The sequence below is a fragment of the Callionymus lyra genome, chromosome 5, assembly GCF_982586985.1.
Source record: "Callionymus lyra chromosome 5, fCalLyr1.hap1.1, whole genome shotgun sequence".
NCBI lineage: Eukaryota > Metazoa > Chordata > Actinopteri > Syngnathiformes > Callionymidae > Callionymus > Callionymus lyra.
This window is the reverse complement of record NC_141822.1, coordinates 10,111,082-10,127,181: the sequence shown is the minus strand read 5'-3', so window position 1 is coordinate 10,127,181 and position 16,100 is coordinate 10,111,082. Positions and strand designations below refer to the sequence as shown.

The window sequence follows — 16,100 nt, the reverse complement described above, 5'->3', positions numbered from 1 at the left end:
CCAACTTCATGCAGGATTAAAGGCCAAGCCCATCGGGGACTACAATGTACTACTGCTGCTTCATGGAGCAGAACATAGTGTTCCTCGCTGCCACACCGTGGATTACGGAGAGCCAGCTTTACTGGCTCTGAGGGGACCGAGTCGTGGAAATGGTCCTAGCAACTAACCCGTGTGAGATTGTGCCCATGGTCACTCTGCTCACATGAGCGCTGGGTGCATGTTTCTCTCGGATTCGAGATCAAACAGCGAAGCCAGGTGATTTCTCCAGAGAGGTCCGCCGCCCAGGCAATCTCTGACGCAACCCCCCGAGCGACCCATGAGAACGCTCTCCTTAATTATACATAAGCAACAGAAGGTATAACATTTGAGTTCTCTTACGCTACAAGAAACTGTTTATATATGAAGTTCATCCATCTTGGGTTGTAAAACAAACACATGTATGAGTTCTGGATGGTACGACTCCGACTATAAATCTCAATAGAAGTAACGCTGAAAGGAATAGAGAGACGTTTCGGAGGATTTTTTGAAAGCCAGGGAACGACACAGTAGCCGTACAGTAAGGCCAACTTCTCCGACACCGTCCCGCTCCTTGAAACCACACAGAGCTCGTCAGGCACGCTGCCAGTGCCATAAACGTGCGGTGACATTAAAAAAGAAACCTCTGGCATCGCCTTCAATTTTCCCTTTTACTTTTTCCCGTTTCAATTATTATCATGGGCCTTGCCATGTGGTAACCTCATTGCGGTCGGCGGATTCTGTCGTGACACTGATGACTCCGCCATAACATTTCGAAGCTGTTAATATGCAAGGTTTTGGCCCTTTTTTATTGTGCACAGGGGGCCACTGAATTAAGGACATTTATACTCTCAGCAAATCCATCTGTTTTCAACTTGGAGGGGTTTGTGTGCTCACCAATCCGCAATGTTTTAGAGTGTGGTTTGTGCTCTTTACCACCCAGTCACTTCTCATGTCTGCCCTGGTGAGACGGGAATAGGCAAACTGCGTAATTGCACTCATTCACCCACTTTGACAGCTTCATTCTCAGTGGGACAAGGACGTCACCATCATTAGCACCGGACCAATGAGGCGGTGAGCTGCAGCGGGTATGGGTGGGACTGAGTGACAGGACATTACCTCACACACCAGGCGCTCTCACCAGCATTCCCTTAAACCATAGCATGGTGTTTGGAAACTCACAGTAGTTTCTCTCTCCCTCCCTGAAAAAGGATATCAACATGTTTTAGAAGGTGCTGCGTCAGGATAAATATTCACATAGGAAATTGTTTATATAATGGGTACTTGTCCAACTTTTCCACCAACCCGGAGAAAAACTCGGGGACCAGCTGACCTTGGTGCAGGCGGTTCTGCTGAGCATGACATTTCAAAAAAGCTGGTGTTGCAGTGATTAGATTTATGGCTCTGAAAATTAAGAGTTCTGTTGTAGCGTCTGTAACCACAGAATCTTATGTATAAACAAAGTGAGAAACCAGGCACAGGCTAGTGAGATTAAGTACTGGAATTATTTCTCGAAGATTTAGCGAATTGGTGCGGACAAGAGTTTTGAGAGGATGTTTGTTGACAAAGACAACAGAAATGCTTTTAGAAACCGATCCACTGATTATATCTGCTTGTGCTTTTTACTCGTCGTTATCCGTTTCGCCACATGATACACGGTATGCGAAACATTAAGTTGTCACGATGGCGTCCACAAGTCTGTGAGCGGGTTGATGGGATGTATTTTCGAATGGACTTGGGAGATGGGAACAAAAACTGCTTTAATTCATTGATTTTCTTCTTTTTTTTTGTGCAAATGGCAAGGAGTTTGTTGAGTTGCATGCGAGTTATTTGGGAAACAAGTACATTTTAAAGTTCCAATGGCAGGTTACTGTGCCCGCATTGGGAACCTTTTATAGCGATGACGTCACCTGGACCACCAACAATTGCTGCCTGGTTAGGAAGGCTCACCAGATTGTGAGGTGGCTCTGTCCTTTCAACCTTCTGTGTGTCATGGCGGCGGCTTTGTAGCAAAGAAAAAAGACTCTCTAGCAGATACAGAAAGAAGGCACCGCAAAGAACATGGAACCATGACTACTTCTGGGAAGGAACCATTAGACCGCTGGAGATATTCTTGCCTTTAGCTGTCAGGCCGACCTTTAGACACATTATTTATTGCTAGTTTTGTTTGCTTTTTTTACCTCCTTCTCCTGACAAGAGTTCCGGGACAGCCTAAGAAGAAAAGAAAGTGTTTCAATACAATTAAAAATTCCATTGTTCATTATAGTTACATTATAATTATAATAATATATATATTTTTTATCCCTCAAAATGTCTCTGTGCTCAACTTCTCAGCTTATCTTTCAGCAGTTGCACTTATGTGCTTTGTTTTTATGAGAGAAAGTGTTTGGCAATTCAAGGTTTTAAAAATCTTTCAGCACATTATTCGATAATGAAACTTTGTTTTGAAACTATTTTCATTTTAGCTTACATGGTGCAATGTCAAGGTTTTTATAGTTACGTAATTGTATGTATTATATTCTATTTAAAGCACTTAAAGTTATTTTATTGCCTTGAGTGGTATCCATTAGTAGCATAACAAGTTCTGCAATCATTGTTGCATCCCAAAATTTCAAAGAGGTTAGGTATAGTATAGACAATTCATCAGTTTTTTTTGCCTTTTTATTTAAGGTTGTGTTTGAGTGTTTTCCCAGCTAAATACCTACATAAAAATAGCTAAAATCGACCGGCGAGCGTGACTACGCATCGTAACAAGAGGAATTTCAAAGTAACCCAACATAAATATTTCAAGCCAATAAATCAAAGTAAGAGGTTTAATAATTGACTTTGCCGCGGTTGAGAAGGTCTTACATCCAGGGACCTTTGAGAAATGAGAGACATTTATCTCAAAAGAAAAACAATTAGACTCTCGAGTAGGTGTTGCCTGTTTGTTTTGGGCCGTGCCGGAAAGTAAAGAAAACAATCCGAGTGTCAAAAACGTCTGAGGTCACCAAGTTTTGATCTTTTAGTGTTGAAGATTGTCGTGTTTATTTGGCTTTACTCATTCTTCCAAGTTTTTCCATCTATTCACCTTATTATGCTTGAGTTCAGAATGTCAAATCTTAGTTTGGAAATCTGATTTTCAATTTTTTTTTCTTTTAAATTGAAGTTGACAATGTGACAGTAAATATATGGGATTAAAACATAATAAATATGTCGGATAGTTTGACAGCTTGTCTATGGTTGGCATCTTAAATGCCGAAAAGTTGTGATTTTAACCAAAAAAAAGTGTATTTTTTGTTGTAACACAGTCAAAAATAAGAACCCCCACCCCCAAACAATTAGCTGTCATTTATGGATCTCCGGGTTCAAGCTCTGATTTGGTATTTGTTTATTTTTACTGGATTATTTTTAAAATCTTATCGTGATGCAGCCATTTATATATTTCGGTATTTGTCACAATAAAAGAGAATTACTTTAAGGAATAACTAAAAATCTAAGAAAAGGCTAACTTTCGTTTTTTTCTTTTCTTTTTGTTTAGACATCGTTTTTTATATTCTCAAGTAATAAACAGATGGTTTATTCTGAGGAATGTACTATTATTACAATTTGAAGACATAAAGAGCGATATTAGAAAATTGTGGCCACATTTGGAAGTAAATGTGTGTCATCGGACTTTGAATATGAACTTCTAACTATGAATTAGATGAAAATGTTTACTTTATTTTGGGTTTGTTACATTGAATATTCAACACTACTCAACAAATTGTACGTTAAATTTTACTTCCATAGCCACGACTTGTTATTTTGTGGCCAGATTTTTTTTGTCATGTTTGGGGCTCCTTACAAAAAACAAAGATATATTGAATACATATTTCTAGATATAGAACATTAAGTAATCTTAGCAGAAATGGTACAAAATAATCACTCATTGCACATTTCTTTTCACAGTTCGACCGCCATAATGTCCAAAAAAATTCAGATAACCTGTGTGTCTGGAAATACTGGTCTTATGTGGATAAAAGGCTTGTCCGACCAAAAACTTGTGCAATGACTGTCACTTAATCACACAACATAAGAGGGTTGTTTATTTGCTGACAAAACCAACCAGGTCCAGGTTTATGGACTCTGCACTGCCTCAGAATAAATCATACCATTGAGTGTAAACACCAGCAGATTCATAAATCTGCTTGTTTGGGGTTAACAGTTTTGTCCAGGAAGAGGGATTAGGTCAAGACCCTTTGGTCTAAGGAGGTCAAAAGGGAACAAAAATCCATGGAAGTTCGAGGAGAAAGCTGTTCATAATTAATAAACTACTTGCATGACTTTCCGGTAAAACTTCAAATAACCTACCGCATTGTTTGAGAACAACGTGTGCGCTGCTGAATTGTTTTCAAATTAAAGAAAAAGGACAGATCCTTCTCTACCCGGTACCTGCCCCCTTTCAGACCTGATCACCATCAGCCTCTCCAAAGATCCCAAAAGATGCTATTAGAGCAATCAGTTCTGCCATAACTCGACCTAAAACCACAGTGTTGTTCTCCATTTCCTTCCTGAACATTTCCCCCTCACAGATATACTGGCGGGATAATGTGTCTGACAGTTGCGCTTCCTTTACTTTTCCTTGCCCTCCGGTCAAAATTCCAAACTCTTCTTTTATCTATTTGGTGATTTACAAACACATGAGCAAGAGATAACTTAATAATAAGGACCATCTGCATTTTTGTTTTTTGGTGGCTCACCACATTCTTAATACAATTTTTAAATATTGACAAAAAAAAAGCTTTGAGCTAAAACTTCAAACTGACAAAACATTATTAGCTACAAAATTAAAAGTTCAGATCAATGGGGGTAAGTTGTTCTCATTGACATGATTAAAAGAGTATAAAAACATTGTTAAAAACTTAATTAAACATGATAAAATATTCCTTCCTGATCCCTACTTTTTTTTGTGTTTTTTATTTACAATAGCGTTCAATGTAATTTCATTAAAAATAGCTACATGTTTTCGTAAGATTATTAAAAAATGATTAAAATACAATTTTTCAATAAAGCTTACTTGTTTGTTTTTTGGTGAAACTTTGCTTGTCAAGTACAATTGTGAGATTCTTAATGCCATTTAAATGGAAAAAAGAGCCAAAACAGCCTTATGAATATCAGAATCAATGTCAACAACCAGTTATTCAGAAGAGCTTAAAATATAGAAAAAAAAGCATTCTCCTCAAGGCTTCAATACTAGACAGTCAATGTATATTTTTTGGCTCTAACTCAAAAAATCCTGGTGTTTCTACTACATATTTGTAATGATCATCTGTGGAAGCAGGATTTTCCTAAACAAGCACATTTTTGGAGGGTAAATGTCACTGAAAAGATTGAAAAGATAAGTGTGTTTTTTACGTGGACAACATCCAGGGGAAGTTTGAGGAACTACCCGTCATCTGTGGAGCCATAAAAAGAACGTCATTAGCCTCAATTAAAGGAGTTTCCATGATTAACCTCGCAGAGGAGTTTCCTTTTTCTTTCCACGTAAAAGGTGGTTGGCGTTTAAAAATGGAAAACCACAGAGACGACTCACTTTATCGTAAACGCTCCCACGGACCGGTAACAGTCTCTACGAAGATTAAACCGAAAAGGTACTAATCATCGGCGGCTTCGCGGAGATAACTGGACGCTTAAATCCATTACCACATTTTCTTATGACGTCGAATCAATGACGAATGTATCTAAAGTGCTCCGCGGGATCGAGGTAAGTGCCGTGGGAGACTTGTGAACTGCATCCCTCTTGAGTGATGCTTTACAGGGACAGGAGAGCGGGGGGATGGAAGGGGGGGTCTTGTTGCTGGTTGGTTGGGGGGTTTTTGGCATAACAAGCAGTGTTTGCCGGTCTCAAACAGTAGGAAAAACACACTAGGAGACGAAGAAGAAGGGATGAGAAGATGAGGAGGGGCATCGAAAGTGTTGCTGGTGTCGCCTGTGTTTACATGAATAAGTCATCACTTTGGAAGTGGTTTTGTCACCTGAAAAAACGACTAATTCTTGACCATCATTGGATTTCTCGCCCCCCCCGCCCCATTACCCACCATGAACCAAACACTGGTACAAAAGGTGGACTCTGTTCACCTCTCACATCTGTTGTGTAACACCTAAAAGTGTGTATCCACACACATCATAAAGGCAAGTGGAGCTCTTACGTGACTGTTCTAGGACCAGATTGATCTCAGGTGTTTTTTGTCACATGCATTCCTCATTTCTGCCACTTCAGCTCTAGGAAAAAAAAAAAAAAAAAAAGGTTCGGTCAACAGATTTAGGGGGCAGATATATGGTGGTCCGGGCAGTTTTCCACGCTGGCAGGAATCTACAGTCGCATCTTTAGCAGAACTCTCATGTTACGGGAGTCTCATTTCACCGGCTCAGGGCAGTGGGAGCGAAACTTAGCGCCCTTGGTGATTTGTCCTCCCCTCGACCCCCCCCCCCCCAACACGTCTGTGTTCATCAATTGACTTTTACAATTGGGCCACTTTGTCACCCCTGTTCTGAAAACATGTCAAAGACAGAGTTCTTACCCGCTTCATAGAAGGAACTCACCTGCTTTGTCAAAAAAAAAGAGATAAAATGAAAAAACTTACTTGTTTTAAGCTTTAAAACAAGTTAAAATGTAGCTATAATTACTCTCTGTCTATATATTCAAACACTAAATATTAGCCTCAAGTCTTTGCACAGCTTTTATTTAATAAAGATCCTCCGATCTACGCCCTCTGAGCAAAGCACTTTATAAAAACTGGAATCATTTAACCCGTTTTTAAAATGTATTTCTGTCTGAAACTCTTTTGAGTCGTTGAGTTGAAGCCAAATTATTTCTACTGCTGCTGAAAAATATTTAAAGAACACATTTACTCTTAAAGGTCATCGACTTTATTCTTTTAATGCTTTAAACTGAAGCTTTTTTTTTCCAACCTAATCTGTGACGCTGTGTTTTAAATATAAACGCAGATCAGTGTTAATTCTAAACAAGAAAGTCTTATTTGTTGTGTTGTTTTCATCTCCAGGACTTTTGTGGTACAATCCATCTCCCAAAATATGACTAGAAATATAAATTATTCTGATCGATTTTCTTTAGGCCAGGTGTGAAGTGTAGTAAGTAAGTAAGTAAGTAATATTTATTTATATAGCTCTTTTCCAGACCAGGGTCACAAAGCGCTTAAACAAACAAAACAATACTCAAAAAAGTATATACACTTTAAAGATCAAGATAATACTGAGAACAACACAGGAGTTCCAGAAAATCAAGGAAAAGCCTGAACAAATAGAAACGTCTCAAGATGTAGGCCAGGTGTTAAGTGTAGTAAGTAAGTAAGTAAGTAATATTTATTTATGTAGCGCTTTTCCAACAGGCGCGAGTGTCTCAAACTCAAACTGTCCCGCGGGCCTTTGCAGTCCATGACATGATATTCTATGGTCAGTTTTTTACGAGGTCGGAACAATGCATTGAGTCCACAAGTGCTTCGACACGGAGTGTGAGAAAGTAGTGAGCTTGCACACTTTCCACCTGCAACAGCCGTCATCTTAGTGGCGTAGACGATACTACGTCTAGAGCTACGTTGCTACGTTGCTACGTGCTGTCATGGCAACGGCGGTGAACGCCTTGATTTTTCAATTGGCAAAAAGTGCTGTCAAGTGTCCGCGACAGGGTCTCGACGACTGGTTGCAATCAGCGTTAAAAAGTAGAAGAAGAAGCTGTCGAGTCATTTTTTGGCAAGTGTGTCTCGACAGTGTTTGATTTGAGACAGTACTACCCTGTCGAAGTTTGAGCACTGCACAAGTAAGTGCTTAGAGAAGTACTCGATTTGAGACACAGCATCCATTTTTGTTCTATGTTAAGGATAAGAAATGATGATCAACATATCAAAGGTTAACATTCATACAGCTTTGTAATATATTGTTGTATAGTAAAAATGTAAACTGTTTCTAAAAATAAAAAAACACATAAATGGCCAAAAAAATCACAGTGAAACCACCCAAAAATTCATAAAACATTAAACACAAAAATAAAGATAACATTTATCAAAGACCTTCAGCAAAAACTACTGAAAGTCCCAAACCTTCTGGAAGCCCCCCCAGCCAGTTGAGTTGGAGACCCACAAGTTTGAAGTTCTTACTAAAACTATTTAAGGTTTCATCTTCACAAATAACGAATTCAATGAAATAACAGTTTTTTTCTTCTTGGTGTTTTATTTTGAGGCAAATATTATGTGTTTTACAGGTGCATTTTGTGGTACACACTTTTCAACATGTTATACTAACTTCACAACTCTCTTGTTCCACCTAGTGGGCAGGTGTTTATTTCACTTTTTTGTACATAAGCAAAAGTCTGTCTGTATGAAATATAGTAATATAAGTGTATTTATTGCAATAAATTCATGTTTTCTTCGCTCCTTCTTCCAGACCTGTCAGTCCAAGGTGTTCGATCTGTCCGATGGAGTCTCACAGTACGCCTGGTTCCCCTGCCGTGAAGCTCATAAGACATCATGGGGGTATCCAAGCTACTGGCTCAAGGTGAGACGTTTGTTTCAAAGTCATTTTTGATGAGTTTTGATGGTAGATTGAAGAGAACAATTAGTTTAGATGAGGGCAAATTTTCCTATCATGTCATGGAGGAGTGAAGACCTCGATAGAAAACTCCACCAGCTCTGAACAACCAGAACTCCCAGGTCCAGGGATTGTCTTGAGGCCTCAACTCAGGTGTCCCTCAGGGAGTCCTTCTAACCCAGAGCCACCGTTATCTCCTCAGTGTTGATCTACTCTGAGCCTCTGCCGGATGACCAAGCCAGTATCATCCAAAAGTAACCACAGCTGAACGTGGGAATGAATATCGATCAGTGTGTTTCAACGATTCGTCTTTCAAACTCATGTCCTACCCTCGCTCTTGAGCAAGACATCTGGGGGTCACATAACAGAGAGACAACTGATGAGTAGAGAGGATTGATGAAGGGGGTTGAGGACTTGTGCAAATGTTGAAAGACGATCTCGCTACAATGTTAGTCGCTTGTGATTGATCAATTAAGGCAGGTACGAAGGCTTGTCGGATCAGTTTTCAAAATGTTATTAATACACAGTTTTAATCTGATAATTCCCCGGAGAGAAGAGACAGTGTTGGACGCATGAAACTCGAGAGGCGTTTAACACTTGCGATGGATCATCGATATTCATCCCGGACAAAGATTTAGATCACGGATCACGTTGGCGCAACACCAAATATACACACGGATCTTATTCCCAGAGTCGGGAATCTTCATTAGAGACCGTAATGATCCATCTCCGGGGTCGAGATGTCCGCGCTCACGCATTTACTCGCGGAGGATTACAAGAAAACAAATATTACTTTATATCACCTCGTTCTTGAGGATAGCATTTGTTTATGTTTCTTTTTTTTTTTTTAATTTAGGCTCACTTCTCGCATCCCATGGTGGCAGCGGCGGTTATTATTCACCTGGCGGCGGACGGGACCGGCTACATCGACCAGACCCAGTGCAACATCACGGTACAGCTTGTGGACACCAAAGAGGGCATCCATAGTCTTGGTGAGAACCTGGTGATCACATATTCCCTCATTTTAAGTATGCCTTACCGTTGTCTCAGGGTCAAGGCAATTCGGGAACAAATGTGTTTGTGGTATCCCTTGTGTTGTCTCTAGGTCAAGGTGAACAACCTCCACCACTGCATATGTATTTATTGAAGCCTTGACCCAGAGAAAACACAAGGGATACTTAAAACACATTTGTTAGCGGGCCTTAGGGTCACCTTGATCCTGAGATAACAAAAGGGTTAAAAGGACCTTAGATCAACTTTAAATTGTATCAATAATGATCATGTCACTAATCTGGTCTGAAAAATATTTTGTCAAATATATATATTTATTTTCTAAAGTATCTTTTTAAGCAAAGCTACATAGTTATTTATTAATAATATTTAGTTTTGTGGATTCTTTTTGGTTTGTTAGTTTCTTAGATTAGATTATTAAAACCAAATCCATTGTAAAACTATAAAAAGGCGCTTTACAAATAACCATTACTTACTTACTTACTTTATTATTCACCTGTTATGTAATGGAGTCTTGTTTTTTAGTTGTTTTTCTGATTGTTTTCATGTATAATGTCTTGAGCTATTTATTATTGCTGAGTTTTATTATCATTGCAACAAAAAAAGACCTTATTTGAGAGGTTGAACTTGTTTTGTTGGTTTGTGGGTGGTTTTGTTAGGGTTAGTTAAGTGAAAAAATCAATGCAATGGGTTTGATTGGACTAAAATTACCTTTTTTTTCAGTGTACTATACAACACCTAGTAGTATATAAAGGCACTCCATAGGTTGAGCTCTTCATTGATAGTTTTTGTGCCTGATTATGTTTATATTTTTGTATAATTTATTTAATGTTTGAAGTTTTTTTTTTTTGTTAATGTCTTTTTTTATGATAAAATGAATGCTCTACAAACTGTTATGTTAAACCTAATAATTTGACTTTTTTTGTGTTAAAAAATGTCATAGAAATTGTTGTATGAAGAGTAAAGAGCCAATTGTTATTGTAATTGCACAACAATGTACAACACAAGACAACTCTTGTTGTTGAAAGATCTATTTATTGATAGTCCATTGAACTCTATGTATATATACTATATGTTTATAACTGTAAGTATATAACTGTATGTATATATATATATATAACTGGCTCATTTCATGCAAAGTAATCACTTGCTTTTTTCTAATTTTGATGTGATTTTGTTTCCTAACAGGTGATTGGCGCCTGAGCTGTCGCACGAACCCACTCGTGATACCTGTCAGTCACGACTTGTCGTTGGCGTTCTACCACACCAAGGCCATCCTGGTCATATTCGCCAACCAGCGCGTGGCCATCTCCGGCGTGGGCTTGCGCTCGTTCCAGTCCTTCGATCCCATCACGATCAGCGGCTGCCAGAGCAACGAGATCTATAACCCTACAGGCCAGAGGTACGGAAGAAAACCTGGCATGTGTTATCGTACTTAAATCATCAACACAAAAGGCAGCTCATCTTTCTATCATCTTGAGACACATTCTTTTTTCCGACTGCTTGGCCTGAATTCATCTTCACAATAAGCTTCTATCTGTAATGAGAAAGAGGAGAAACTGGAATCGGTGTTTCCGACCAAACGTCAGGATTGGGGCCCAGAGACCAGTAGTATATGTTTACATGCGCCAGGGAAATCCCTAACGAACACACGGAGGGATACGGTCGAACACCGTCTCCGAGTCCCAAAAGACTGTCTGGTGAAGCATGAATCCTCCCCTTATTTGGCGAGCGAACAGCTTCATAACAGCCAAATAAACATGACTGCGAGTTTTTCCAAGCACACATGCTGCAGAGTTCTTGGAAATTTTTAAAAACATGCCTGTTGTAAATTAATCTTTCGTCCTCCACACTTTCTTAATACTGTTAATAAATAATAGGTTTACTGTAAAATAATGAAAATATGAGGCTAAATCTGCAGAGTGCAGCGTTCAGCTTTACACCTTGTTTTTTCTCTCTCTCTTAACAAAAGTCATGCCAAACAGACATTTTTTTCTCCAGTAATGGTTTTTACATTGCTTAACCTCAGCGTTGTCAGTGGCTGTTTTTTTTTCCTAATGCTATTAAGCAAGCTAATATATCAAATGAATGACCCAAAAGTTCAGCATCAATGTCTCAGAGCCTTTAAGACGGTATTCTTTTTCTCAGCTTGAGAAGCGAAGAGGAAACACCTGTGATGAGTAAATCACATTGAATAAAAGTTTTTATGATGCATTTTAGTTCTAAAATCTTACCCAGAAGCCTTTTAGGTTTAGCAACCCATGACGCAACCTCAACATTTTCTACTTGTATCGGAGGGAATTTGTGTGGATGGTTATTACTATCTTCAAGAAAAGGTAGCAAACTTGATTCCCTTGGGACGAGCAAGGATTCTTAAAGTGATATTTTACCCCAAATTACAACTTTACTCAATTTTTACTCACCGTCATGTCGACTAACTGAGTAATCTGTTTGTTTTAGAGTCCTAAACAAAAATGTAATTCCATGCTAATGTAGCGACTGGAGCTCAGTTGTCTTAGTCTTCATTTTTGTCCAAAATGACGTGCTTAAAAACATCCAAATACTGCTCGTCTGTAACGTTCATCTTGTATTGAAGCCTTGACATGAGAAAGCTTCAGAGAAAAAGGAAAGAAGTCTTTATTTTAAGCTAGTTTTTAGCAGAAGGTCCAGGTCTCTTAGCTCCAGCTACTGTCCAATCAAACACATTGCAGGATTTACACTGATGGCCGAGTACCTTCTGCTAAAAAACATCTTAAAATATATATTTGAATGAAGGTATTTGGATGTTTTTAAGTATATTTTTGGACGAAGCTGAAGACCAAGACAACTGAGCTCCAGTGGCTACATTAAAATGAACAAAAATGTTTGTCAATAACTCTAAAAATGAACAGATTACATTGAAAATATGCCCAACCATTAGTTGACATGACGGTGAGTAGAAAATGACTGAATCACTTTAACTACATGAGCAGTTAAACAACAAGTGTTGTGAGATAATCGCGAAAACGATTTATTTAAACTCATGATAATGCATGAAATTGTTGTGTAACGAAAAAGTAACAAACCAACTGTGACAAACACATAACTTTGCCAGAGTTTTTTCTGTAGGAAACAATAAAATGGGGGATCCAATTCATCATAAGCTCTGCTAGGCGAGTCGATTTCTCAACTCAAACTCTTAAAACAACTCAAATTGGATTTTATTTCATTCAAACGACTCATCAATGAAACTCCAATCACCCCCCCCCCCTCCCTACACACACACACACATAGACCCACACACAAAAGAAAGAATGGCAAATTCCCAATTATCCACACCGCCATCATGCATGAAACACTGATTGCATCGTCCGCGACCCTTTTCCGACATGAAATAAACTAATCACCGTGCAAGGGTTGGTCATGGGGTCTGTGTGCGGAGATAGAGGCGTCCTAGCCTTTGTCTGCTGCCAGTGTCACATCCAAGAGACACACAGGATATTGAAGTGTCTGTATATCTGCTCTGGCCAGGCGATGATTCCACATCACACGCATCACCAAAAAAGTTACTTACTTCCCCTTCCCTTTCTGCTACTTCGCACCATAAAAACCTTGAACTCCTACTTCACTAAAGAAGACCAATTATATTCCTTTTTTTTATATAATTTATAATAATTCTGACGTCATCGTGTGCTTTACAGCCACAGTGGACGAAGACTCTTATCGATGTACTTCTTAGCTCGACTACATAGTAACCTCCAGGTCCACTCTTGTTACTGTTGGCTTGTCCAGTTCCTGCTGAATTCTCCCGTCAGTGACCAAATAATTAATGAGGTCATTTTGCCCCGAGTGACCACAACATTGCTCTTCGCTTTTACATTATTCATAAATGGGATCGAATGATAGAATAAGACTCATCAATGTCTCTGTGGTTGACGACTTCTTTGATTCGACTCCCCATAGATTTTTTTCTACCTCTCTCTCCATCTTCGGCTCTATCTGCTTCTCCTTTTTTTAACTTCACGTCAGTCTCCTTGCCTTATAACTATTTGCCATATCCCTCTTAATTCTCCCCTTTTCGGTGCCTCCAGCTCCCTCTTCCCCTTCCCTCTCGTTCTCCTGGGCTGAGAAGCACATTTCCTGTAATACTTCTCCACAAAACACCACATCCTCTCTCCCTGAGTTGTTAACAACAGGAGCTATTAACATTAAGATGTTCGCACAATCCCCTCCTTTTGTCTCTTTCTGCCGTGCACTGATTTTTTTTTTTTTTTAATGTATCTATTATTTTTATAGTAGGGGGATAGTTTTCCAGGTACCTCATTTAAGCCAGAAATTCCTAAGTGACTAGCTGAAAAACCACAAAGACGTTTTTGAACCAAAACCACATCTTTCCTTTTCCTTTCGACGTCAGTTTTACTACTTATTGGAAGTCTTTGTGTAATTGTTGACATCCGTGATTCATCTTATTTATCTTATCTTAAGCACTGGCGTGTGTTTGGATCGAGACGTCAACGTCAACATTGATCAACCTTGATTTGTGGCGACCAATCCGACGGGGCCTAGGCATGGGTATCGATCAAAACTTAACAGTACTGGTGCTGATATCGACACCTTCACTTCGATACCGGTTCCTGGACGATACTTTTTTCGATGTCAATAGAAAGAAAGTGAAATTACACATAGTACGAATCTCGAGACTTTCAGCTTTGGTTAATTTTCACTAAAAGCTGACCCTTAGTTGACATGAGTGTCAACAGACCTGCTCTCTCAGGCCCTCATAACCACGCCCACTCTGCTGTGATTGGTCAAGCAAGGAGGTTGGTCACCGCTTGTCATCAATCCAGGGAGTTTCCACCTCCGTGGGACTTGTTATATAAACAAAGCGGGGCGTGATTACAGCTGGCTGGAGGAGGAGTGAAGCCATTATTAACGTCATGATGGACTCCGCTCTTGTAACCTCTCGTTCGCCCAGATTTCAGACGGGGGAGAACTTTATAAAGTTATAAGTTAAAAACATGGTCATGATGAGGGACTAAGTGCATCTTGGAGAGGAAGACTTCAGCATTTGAAAGGATAGTCAGGTTTGTTAGTATTCAAGAGGAACGTTTTTGTTCAATCACTCTTTACAGACTTCAGAAGAAAATGCAAAAAATTGTGTCTCTACAACATGGAGACTAAAGCAAACAACCAATAGGAGAAAATTAGCGATTCAATTTTTTTTCCCTCTCCGTCTGTCTCTCCCTCCTTTCCCCGCGGACTTCATCAGGGAACCCTATACTGTAAAATGTTGTAAAATGGTGCCTTGGGCATCCGGGCATTCCAAGAGCATTACATGCCTTCTCCATCAGGCTACCAACTCGAGAGTCGCTGCCACTGTATCCTGCAACATTACACATCCTGTCGCTCTTCATTCCCAAACTGCTCCGTGCATGTGGTTTATCGATCCGATATGTTAAGCAGTCATTGATTGATGGATGTGGTCGACGGCGCGCGTCTGCAGTGTCTTTTCACCTTAAATGTTCATCTCTAAAAATTATGATTGATTTATTCTCTCTCTTTATCTCTGCTCTCTTTCTCCATAAACATCCTCCACTGGCGACGGCTCACACACACACACACACACACACGCACGCGTGCAGTTGTGTGCATTATTCCTGCGAAGCCATCGACTGCCAGGAACCCTTAATCCGCAATGCAGAGCTCAAATGCAGTAGCCCGGGTCGCCACTTCTACAACGGAGACCGCTGCACCATCTTCTGCAACTCTGGATATGTCCTGCAAGTCCACCAGGATGATGACATCATCAAGAGCCAGGTACACACATGCACGCCCGCACCACACACACACACACACACACACACAGGTTGGACATGGAGAAAGCCATGGAGTAGAATAAAAAATAAAAAATATCTTTATCGTCAGTTCTGAGAAAAACAGAAATGTACAAAATAAATTAAATAGAAATAATAAAAAAAATAAAATTACAAATAAATAAAAATAGGATTAGATATTAATTGCGATGACCCCCTTTATTCGTAAACGCGGAGGAGATTCTATCGGCTGATATTTTGTCACCTGTGAAAACTAGGCTTCGCACTGCGAGTCCCACGGGACGATGACATCATGGACATCAGGTAGTGCTGCACTAGCAGCTGCCTCCTCCCTCTGGCCGCTACACAAACAACACAAACAACACACACACATATACATACAGCATCAACCTAATGGGGTTTAGTCTCTTCCTGAGCATGCCGCACCGTCACTTTCTATCGCTACTCCACCGGGACGATGACATCATTACATAGTGTCTGCACCCCCCCACCTCCTCTACACACTCACACACACACACACCACACACCCTTCCCTCTCTCCTCCTCCCTCGCTCCATCCCTCCTGCACACACTGAAGTCGCTGTTAAAGGGCAGAGATTTGCTCTCACAGCAGCACACGCTCGCATGTATGAACACATACACCGTAAAGTACAATCACTGGAATGATTCAGTAGACACACACACACACACGCACAC

At 39.9% G+C, this 16,100-nt stretch overlaps 1 protein-coding gene across 3 annotated transcripts in view; it reads left to right on the top strand.

Moving 5' to 3' along the window:
• The window catches only part of pappaa (pregnancy-associated plasma protein A, pappalysin 1a), a 106,097-nt gene that overhangs the window by 55,667 nt on the left and 34,330 nt on the right, over positions 1-16,100 (top strand). For all 3 annotated transcript variants that reach the window (XM_087790734.1, XM_087790733.1, XM_087790732.1), the window contains exons 11-14: positions 8,437-8,547; positions 9,437-9,572; positions 10,780-10,993; positions 15,213-15,387. In XM_087790734.1, coding sequence (XP_087646860.1) covers positions 8,437-8,547; positions 9,437-9,572; positions 10,780-10,993; positions 15,213-15,387 — 636 coding nt within the window. The remainder of the gene's footprint in view (positions 1-8,436; positions 8,548-9,436; positions 9,573-10,779; positions 10,994-15,212; positions 15,388-16,100) is intronic.